The sequence below is a fragment of the Monodon monoceros genome, unplaced genomic scaffold (assembly GCF_005190385.1).
Source record: "Monodon monoceros isolate NGI ecotype Baffin Bay Population unplaced genomic scaffold, NGI_Narwhal_1 Super_Scaffold_10, whole genome shotgun sequence".
Lineage (NCBI taxonomy): Eukaryota > Metazoa > Chordata > Mammalia > Artiodactyla > Monodontidae > Monodon > Monodon monoceros.
This window is the reverse complement of record NW_021703766.1, coordinates 28,709,599-28,719,458: the sequence shown is the minus strand read 5'-3', so window position 1 is coordinate 28,719,458 and position 9,860 is coordinate 28,709,599. Positions and strand designations below refer to the sequence as shown.

General features: G+C 49.1%; 1 protein-coding gene across 1 annotated transcript; it reads right to left on the bottom strand.

The window, feature by feature from the left end:
• Positions 1-6,462: 6,462 nt before the first annotated feature.
• MT4 (metallothionein 4) lies at positions 6,463-8,816 on the bottom strand. Its single transcript, XM_029207165.1, has 3 exons — positions 8,712-8,816; positions 7,251-7,316; positions 6,463-6,723 (listed from the first exon to the last, which is right to left on the bottom strand). Exons 1-3 carry the CDS (start codon positions 8,740-8,742, stop codon positions 6,632-6,634), a joined length of 189 nt encoding a protein of 62 aa, XP_029062998.1. The 5' UTR covers positions 8,743-8,816; the 3' UTR covers positions 6,463-6,631.
• Between the last annotated feature and the right edge of the window lie 1,044 nt (positions 8,817-9,860).

Sequence of the window (9,860 nt, the reverse complement as noted above, 5' to 3'; positions counted from 1 at the left end):
ATGCTGCTAAAGATCCCACAATGCATAGGAGAACCTCCCAAAACCAAGGAGTGCCCGGCTCCAAATGTCAATAGTGCCGAGGTTGAGAAACCCTGCTTTACGTTTACCCTATAAAACTGTGAGATGAGTTTTAGCAGCTCAAACATGTAGGGAAGGGAGCCAGGGGAATCAGAAAGCCTGTTTTCCAACCCCTGCCTTATCACAAACTTGTATCGGACCTCTGGTTCATCCTCCATCAAATGTGGATAGTCAGGGCTAGCCCTGCCTCCTTGATGGAGATGTTTGGGGGCTGAAATATGCGAAAGCAATTGAGAGCACCTGCCAGGGAAGGTGGATGATGAGGCTGGGCTTGGAGGGGGTGGGAGGCCCCCATCTAGCTAATGTCTATTGCAGACACTTGGCCCAAATTTTCTAAGAGAGTTTCAATTTCAAATACTCTGCCCTTCCTCTGTCTTCAAACATAAATTGTACAAATCAGGCCATCTGTGCCTGAGATTAAAAGACACCTGGATCTAGCTCCCTTTCCCTTCTTTTCCCTTTTTTGTTTATTGTAGAAAATTTTCAAAAATTAAAAGAATACATATGTAATCCTTTCAAATATAAAAATAGAAGCCTAAAGTAAACACTGCTTTACAAATGACTTTTCCCTTGTTTATCTGTAGAGTATGAACATCTGTCCATGAAAGTAGTTTGACTTCTACAATTTTATTTTAGTACATTCATTCCCCAATCTATTTAACCAATCCCCAACTTTGAAACATTTTTGTTGTTTCCAAGTCTTCACTGTTATACTCTGTGCTGTAATAGACATCTAGTATCTTTTGTGTGTGTCCATTCATAATTTTTTCATTAGGACACAACATGCCTGGAAGTAGAATTTCTGGCTCAAAGTACACATATTTTTTTCTTTTTCAAACAGTATTTATTTACTTTTAAAAACGCTACTTCAGTAAAATTTGGAAAATTCAGAAAAATAGAAAGAAGGAAAAGTAAAGAATTATCTTTATCTACCATCTGACCACAACCACTGTTGACATTTTTGTATATTTCATTTCCATATTTTGTATGGCTTCTTTTTTCTTTTTTTTTTTTTCTTTTTCGGTACGCGGGCCTCTCATTGCAGAGCCTTCTCTTTGTTCCAGAGCACAGGCTCTAGGCATGAGGGCTTCAGGTGTTATGGTATGTGGGCTCAGTAGTTGTGGCTCACGGGCTCTAGAGCACTGGCTCAGTCGTTGTGGCACACGGGCTTAGGTGCTCCGCGGCATGTGGGATCTTTCCGGACCAGGGCTTGAACCTGTGTCCCCTGCATTGGCAGGTGGATTCCTAACCACTGCACTACCAGAGAAGTCCCCATCCTGCACTTTGAAAGCAGTTTCTGTGTCTGACATTGGCATTGGGACCATCCATAAACTCTCTTGGCATACAGATACTTTTTTAAAGTAGGCTTTATTGTTTAGAGCAATTTTAGGTTCAGAGCAAATCTGAAAGAAAAGTATAGAGATTTGCCATGTGCTCTCTGCCCCCACACATGCATAGGCTCCCCCGTTATCATCATCCCTCACCAGAGTGTGCATTTGCTAAAACTGCTGAATTTGCATCATAATCACCTGAAGGCGATAGTTTACATTAGGGTTCACTCTTGGTGTTGTGCATTCTATGGGTTTGGATAAATGTTTAGTGACATACAGTCACCGTCAGAGTATCATACAGGGTAGTTTCACTGCCTTAAGAATCCTCTGTGCTCTGCCTATTCATCCCTCCCTCCACCAACCCCTGGCAACCACTGATTTTTTTTGTCTCCATAGTTTTGCCTTTTCTAGAATGTCATCTAGGTGGAATTATACAGTATGTAGCCTTTTTGTATTGGCTTCTTTCACTTAGTGATATGCATTTATCTCCTCCATGTCTTTTCATGGCTTGATCGCTCCTTTATTTTTAATGTTGAATAATATTCCATTCACACTGTGGGTGTCCCACAGTTTATCCATTCATCTACTGGAGGACATCTTGGTTACTTTTAGATTTTGACAATTATGAATAAAGCGGCTATAAAACATTCATGTACTGGCTTTTGCGTGGACATAAGGTGTCAACTCCTTTGGGTAAATACAAAGGAGCACAGTTGCTGGATTATATAAGAGTATGTTTAGTTTTGTAAAAACTGCCAAACTGTCTTCCAGAGTGGCTGTACCATTTCGCATCCCACCAGCAACAAATGAGAGCTCCTGTTGCTCCACGTCCTCGCCAGCATTTGGTGTTGTCAGTCTTCTGGATTTTGGCCATTCTAATGGGTGTGTAGTGGTATCTCCTTGTTGGTTTAATCTGCATTTCCCTGAAGACATATGATGTGGAGCATCTTTTCATATGCTTCTTTGGCGTCTGTATATCTTCTTTAGTGAGGCATCTGTTAAGGTCTTTGACTCACTTTTTGTTGATTTGAGGACATAGGACAAGAGCTGGAGGAGTATTTTCTTAGGGAACAGTGTTAGACACAAGAGCAGACCAGGGTTTAGGGTTAATTGATCACACTGTGCCAAATAAGTACTAGCTTGTGAGTGACAGAGGCCCCCAGGTATTCTTTAATAAATTTGTGTTTTGAGTGTTTGGATATGTAGGCTCTCTAAAGCACAAGGCCCAGGACAGGGACCTCTTATTCCTGAGTGTGGGGCAGGATTACCTGCAGCCTTCTCTCAGCCCCATCCATCTAGTATAGGCATGAGCACAGCCTCTATGTCATGCAGCCCTAAATTCAGGTCCTAGGTCTGCCCCTTACTAGCCTTATAACTCTGAGCAAACCATTGAATCTCTTGAGCCTCGGCTTTGTCATCTGTAAAGTGGGGTCATAACAGGATTCTTCTCCAGGGTTGTTAGTGGAGGCCTCCCCCGAACACTTGCTGGGCTTGGGGCAAAAGCAAAGGTGGAGGATTGTCCTGTAGTTCATCTCTTCTCTTCCCACCCCTGCCTCCGTTCCACACTGTAAACATCAAAGTGCAAGCGCTCAGTCCCTATCCACGCATCTCCCATCCTTGAATACAGCTGCCCCTTGGCCATCCCTCAGCCCTAGGAGTGTACAGACTGATGGCATGGTCTACCCTCAGGCAGGACCAACCTGGGGAGGAGGCCCACACAGACTCTGGAATTGGTCCCAGGTACCCAAAGCCTTGTCTAGTTGGTGGGATGGGGACAGTGGGGGAGGGACAGGTATGAGAGTTCCAGGTGGATGTGTCTCCTTGGACCCTCAGACTCCTCACCTGTGGGGAGGGGGACCAGAGACAGACCCTCTAAGGCAGGGGGTCCATAGCAGGGCCCTGACTGTCCAGCTCTAAAGTGGTCCTGATGGTGCAGGGTCCATGAGATGATGTTCAGAAATTGCTTAGCCCAGCTCTTGGCGCTTGTTAAGTGTTCAGCACTCAATAAATATTAGTTGTTGGTATTATTATTATTATTATTAAAGTGAGACACTGAGGGCTGATTCTCCCTTCAAGATGTGGTAGAAATAAAAGAGATTATTCAGGTGAAGCATTTGGGTGAGATGAGATGGCAGCCCTGTGTGCACCGAGGCTGAGGTTGCACAGAGAGTGGCCAGCTTGCTTGTTGGAGACACAGGGGACCTCTCTGCCCCCTGGAAGGTGTCATTACCAGCATCGTGTCCTTCCCAAGGGGCGTCAGAGCTCTGCAGTCACAGAGAAGGACTTGGCAGGGGCCTTCTCAGAGATTCATAAACAGAAGCCTAAGAAAGGCTGTAGCCCTATGAATCCCTGTTCACGGAGCACCTACTATGTGCATAGACCCTGTGCTATGGTTTTTCCCTATGAGGGAGGGACACTTTGCAGATGTGGAAACTGAGCCTCAAGAGGTAAGTGGTTTGGTCAAAGTCATGCATCCAGGGAGGGTAGAGCATCTGACTCCCAAGGCTGAGCCCTTTCCATTGCACTGTGATGCTGCATGTAAAGCACAGTTCATGGACGGAGGGGGAAACCTTCCCAGGGAGGCCACAGATGATTTCCAAACAGAGAGGATGACAGTGTGGATTATGGAAGTGCCCAGTGCCAGGAAGCACACAGTAAGTCCTGCTCCTTGTTTGACCCACTGAGCCCAGCCCCACAGGGCACCCTTGGAGAAGGCTCCATTCTCACCCGCTCCTGCTTCTGGGTCACCTTGATCTAGGCCAGGGGTGGAGAAGGCTGCTCCTGGCCTCTTCTGGGTCCTGGTGTCAGGCCGTTGGCAGCGTGAATGAACAATCTCCCAGAGCTTGAGTTTACCTCCCGCTCTGTTGAGGGTGGTGGTGTGGGTGAGTGTGGGCTGCGTCTCCGCCTCCTCACCAGGGCCAGCCTCAGGGACTTCAGCCTTGACCGCCTTCCATCCTGGAAGTTGTTTCTGCACTCTCAGGGCATGGCTTTGGAGTCTGTTGGACCTGGGTTCAGATCTCAGTTCTACAAAACTAGATGAGCGGCCTTGGGCAAGTCATTTAACCTCTGCGTGCCTTGGTTTCCTCATCTGTAAAATGGGGTTGATAACGGTACTGACCTCGTGAGGTCGTGTGGTGACAATCAAATGAAGTAATGTGTAGGCAGTGCTGGACCCAGTGCCTGGCAGGTCTTAAGTGCTCAGTATTTTAATCTATTATTAGACTACTTTATTCTTTTAAGTAACAGATCACATGGACCTTAGGTTCTTAATCAGGGTCTTCTGGGGGTTCCAGAGATGGCTTTGGGACAGCCTGTGAATTCCCTAAGATCATATGTAAGATTGACTGAGGTTGTTCATATGGGTATTTTTAGGGAGAGGAAGGTTTATAGCTGTCAGTGAATTTTTAGGGGTGTTTATGACCCCTGCTCTGAGGGGTCCCAGGCACAGTGCTAGGCTTGGCGGGTCGGAAAAAGACCAAAAGACGTAGTCACAGCCTCAGCTGCCTTGGGCAGCGCCACCACGGCAGAGATGTGTGTGGAGTTTTCTCTTTGTCTCCCATATTTTCTTTAACCCTTTTGTTTCATCTATTTTTTCTTTTGTCACCTTATTTTTTTGGTTGTTTAAGCTCTTAATTTTTTCCATCTACCTATTCTTTTCTCTTAAATGGAAAAAAGGACCTGGCAGAGAGTTTACTATATGAGAGAAAACACTTGCCAAGTTTTCAAGGTAAATAGCGTGTGTTTCGGCGTGGGGCAGATGCTGTGTATCATCGGTGCTTGTGCAGCCACAGAATATCCCTGGGAGGGCACACCAGTAAGTGGTGACAGTTGACTTGGGGAGGGGGGGACTGGGGCACAAAGGTGGGAAGGAGTCTTACTCTCTTTGTATCTTTTATGTTTTGTACATTGTGTATGGAGACCTATTTAAAAATAGGTTTGTTTTTTTGCGGGGGGGGGGCTTCCCTGGTGGCGCAGTGGTTAAAAATCCGCCTGCCAACGCAGGGGACACGGGTTCGAGCCCTGGTCCGGGAAGATCCCACATGCCGAGGAGCAACTAAGCCCGTGCACCACAACTACTGAGCCTGCACTGTAGAACCCACGAGCCACAACTCCTGAGCCCGTGTGCCACAACTACTGAAGCCCACGTGCCTAGAGCCTATGCTCCACAACAAGCCACCGCAGTGAGAAGCCCGCGCACCACAATGAAGAGTAGTCCCTGCTCGCCTCAACTTGAGAAAGCCTGCGCGCAGCAACGAAGACCCAACACAGCCAAAAATAAATAAATAAATAAAAGAATCTGCCTGCCAGTACAGGGAACATAGGTTCAAGCCCTGGTCTGGGAAGATCCCACGTGCCGCAGAGCAACTAAGCCCGTGCGCCACAACTACTGAGCCTGCCGTGTAGACTGAAGCCCATGTGCCTAGAGCCCATGCTGAGAAGCCACCGCCACGAGAAGGCTGTGCACTGCAACGAAGAGTAGCCCCCGCTCACTGCAACTAGAGAAAGCCCGTGCGCAGCAATGAAGACCCAATGCAGCCAAAAAATAAATTAAAAATAAATAAATAAAACCTTACTTAAAAAAAAAAAAGATTAGGTTACCCCGAAAGCGGACCCTGTACAAGTAGTTTCTTTGCGTGGGGATCCCAGGAAGCCCTGGAAAGAGGATGGAGAAGTGAGGCAGAGAAGGAAGGAAGCCAATACGGAGTAAGTTTACGTCTGTGGGCTACCGGAGTTCATTGCTGCTGAGGACTTCTGGAGGACGGTGTAGAACATGACTCAGATTTGTCCCATTGTAAGGGTAAAGATGCTGATGTTATGAATTCACTAACTCCTGTTTGTCATCTGTTAAGGGCTGTTCCCAGGGGCGGCCTGCCCTGTGCATGCGTCAAGCAAGCTCGTGCTACACGAGAAAACCCTCAGGCAGAGCGGTAGGATCTCGGGGTTAGCAGCCATCTGCAGAATGGGTACAGGTTGGCGCCTACTGTATCTTCATGGGACCAGCCCTTCTTGGTCCTGCTGGGCTAGGGTAAAACATTGCTCTGAGCCACCAGACAACCACGAGTGAAAACTTTATTGCTCCAAGCACTTTATATGAATGTCACCACCACCTGACCTGGGCAAATATATAAAAAGCACAACCTATTGTACAGTCATTCCAACTCCTCGACTAATGCACTGTACAGATGCTTCCCAGGCCTTGTCCCCAGCACGATGGATGCATTTCAGTGGCAGCAGCTACACTTGTCCGAGGCCCCTTTGCAGATGCAGCCCTTGGCACACTTGACGCAGTCCGGGGGGCAGCAAGGACAGCAGCCTGGAAGGGGCAGGAGATGGACAGATCAGCTTTGGGTCAACACTCTTATCTGACCACTTCCCCCTTCACCACTTAGAAGGAAGTAGAAAAACAAGAGCATGCTACACACAGGTTCCGATCCACATGAGCAAAAAACCTGGGACAGGAAGTGGTGGGATGTTAGAGCTGGAAGGGACCTCAGGGGTCACCCAGAGTCCATCAGAGGCCAGGGAGGGGAAGGGGTTGGCTCACCGCCATTGGACAGTGGCAGATCCAAGGGCTCATGACGCCAGGCCATTCCCTTCACTACTGGGCAGGCTGGAACCTCCCCTCAGCCCTCTTCTTATCCAAACCCCTGAAACACTGAGGATGCCCTCACCCCCAGGTCAGCTGCAGCCCGGGGGACTCAGCTTTCATTTCAGATCCCTCCCAAATGGGTAAAGGCATCCAGGACCCCCTCAATCCCACCGTGGCTGGAGGGTTGAGGATGACAGAAACGGACTCCCAGCTCCCCGCCAGCAGTGCATGGCCCCGGTCACCAGACTCACTTTTTTGACATGTTTTACAGCTACAGGTTTTGCATTTGCAGTTGTCTCCGCAGGTGCAGGTTCCTCCTAGGAGAAAGGACAGAGCCACAAGCATGAGCATCGAGGTGGAGCAGGCACGCAGGCGCGCCACAGGCCAGCTAGGTGGCCGAGGGTCTGGGCTGCCCTTGGTCAGTGGATGGACAGGAGGTTGAAGATGCTGCTGAGAATCACCCCAGTGGTGAAGACCACCCAGTGGTTCCCAGTCACAGTCCATGGACAGAAACTGGGGGGGACTACATCAGAATCCCTGGGGGTACTTATTAAAATGCAGATTCCTAGGGCCAACCTTTGAGATATTATGATTCATAGGTCTGGGTGGAGAAAGGGAATCAGTATTTTTTAAAAAGCAACCCAGGGACTTCCCTGGTGGTCCAGTGGTTAAGACTCCTCGCTTCCACTGCAGGGGGCATGGATTTGATCCCTGGTCAAGGAACTAAGATCCTATGTGCTGCGCAATGTGGCCAAAAAATAGAAGAAGAAAAAAAAAAGCAACCCAGATGATTCTGATGTACAATCAGGTTTGAGAACCACTAAGTTAGGCCAAGCCCAAGGTCCCCTGGGGACTGTCGAAAACTTTAAGGTATCAGGCAAGATGGAAATCCTCAACTCCTCACCTTTTCAAGGTATCAGGCAAGATGGAGATCCTGAATGTGTAGGAGGAAGGGCAAAGGATATAAACAAGCCCAAAGTGAGAGTCACAGCTACCACTTGTTTCCATATCATAAAACCATCTATATTTTTTTAAAAAAATCATCCTGCTTCTTGTTTTGAGTTTCAAGATGCTGGAAGCTTCTGTCTTTTTGGCAAATTTTGGGGACAGACATGTCCTGTTAGGAACCAGGGAGACTTGTGAGACTTCTTGATGCCGTTTCCAAAGGTCATAAAACCCAAGATGGCTCTGAACCCTGACCTCACTTCTCCTGGCCAACATGCTTCCATGGAATTAAGCAGTTTCAGACTTGGAGGTCCGCATATGCTTCTAATAACTCCCCTGACATCTGCAAATGCTTTATGATTTTAACCCTTTCACAGCAACCCTAGGAGGTGGGCAGCTGGGGATAAGTAACCCTATTTTTCAGATGAAGAAACTGAGGCTTGGAAATAATAAGTGTCAGGAGTGGATGGGAGCAATGGACCAGAAGCAGGTTGGTCTGGGCCAGAGCTCTTCCCCCACCCTGGTGGCTGCTCCCAGAGGCTTGCCGCTAGGTCCCACCGCAGTCATTCCTAAGCCAGGTTATTAATTCTAGCAAATCAAGCTGGTATCCAACAGAGAGCGGGAGCTGCCACAAAGGTGGCCAGTCTCACACAAACTCCATTGGTGCTTCTAATTGGAAGAAGAGAAGCATTAATCACAGTCCTGCAGGCTCCCTGTGGGAAGCTGGCGAGAGGTCACAGAATCCCAGGGTGGGCATCCTTACTCACCAGACATGCAGGTGCATTCCCCAGGGTCCATGGTCCAGGTGTCTGAGAGGCTGTGGTGCTGTCACAGCTGGTGAAGTGAGGCTGAGTGAGCAGTCACCAGAGGCTTCTTTTTTATGGCTGTGTGGGTGTAGACTTGGACTCACCTCACCTCTCCCTGGGGCCAGACGCCCTGTACACAGCCCAGCCATGGGATGGGTGTTGGCTGAGGAGGGCAGAGGAGAGGGCAAGCAGTACAGTCATTTAGGTGGCTTTTCACAAAGGGTGCAGGTGGCTGTACCTGCCACCTGCTGAGGTGTCAGGGAGCCAGGCTTAGGCTCAAATTGCAGTCACGTTGCGCAGATTGGGAGCTACCTGTGTCCCCTCTCCAAGTCCTACACATACTGTTATCTGCCATTTCTGTTCCCTCCTTCACAGGGGCTGCTCCTGTCCTGGCCCGGGGTCTCATCTATCTCCCCTGGTTGACTATGAAAGCCCTTTACCATGTGCAGGCGGGGGCCCCTATTCTGTGCCCTGGCTTTAGAAGGCCCCCAAAGTCAGGGGCAGGTGCCCACTCAGAGCCTGTAACCTCTCTTTCTAGACCACATGTGGAGCACCCTGGATGCTGGAATCTTCTGTCTTCCCAAGCCTGCTTGCTTCTAAGGATTTGCTCAGTCCTCTTCCCCAGGCTCCCAAGGACAGGTGTGCAGCCAGTGTGTGTCTCTCTAGGCCTGAGAGGTGGCCGCGGGTGGCTGTTTGCTGGGGGTACAGACAGAGTTTGGATGTGTGGGCTGGTGCCCACAGGGGTGTGTGAAGGAAGGAGCTAGGGGTGGGGAGAGAAGGGAGGGGGGCCACAGATTGGGGGTTGGGGCCGTGGGGCAGATCGCCAGGCACCTCTGCATTCTAGGTTGCAATGTTAAGGTAGGAGGGTAGAAAGTATTTTATTTGTTTATCTGATTTATAACTTTAAAATATTTTAGCCGGGGGGCTTTCCTGTTGGCGCAGTGGTTGAGAGTCCGCCTGCCGATGCAGGGGACATGGGTTCGTGCCCCAGTCCGGGAAGATCCCACATGCCGCGGAGTGGCTGGGCCTGTGAGCCATGGCCGCTGAGCCTGCGCGTCCGGAGCCTGTGCTCCGCAACGGGAGAGGCCACAACAGTGAAAGGCCCACGTA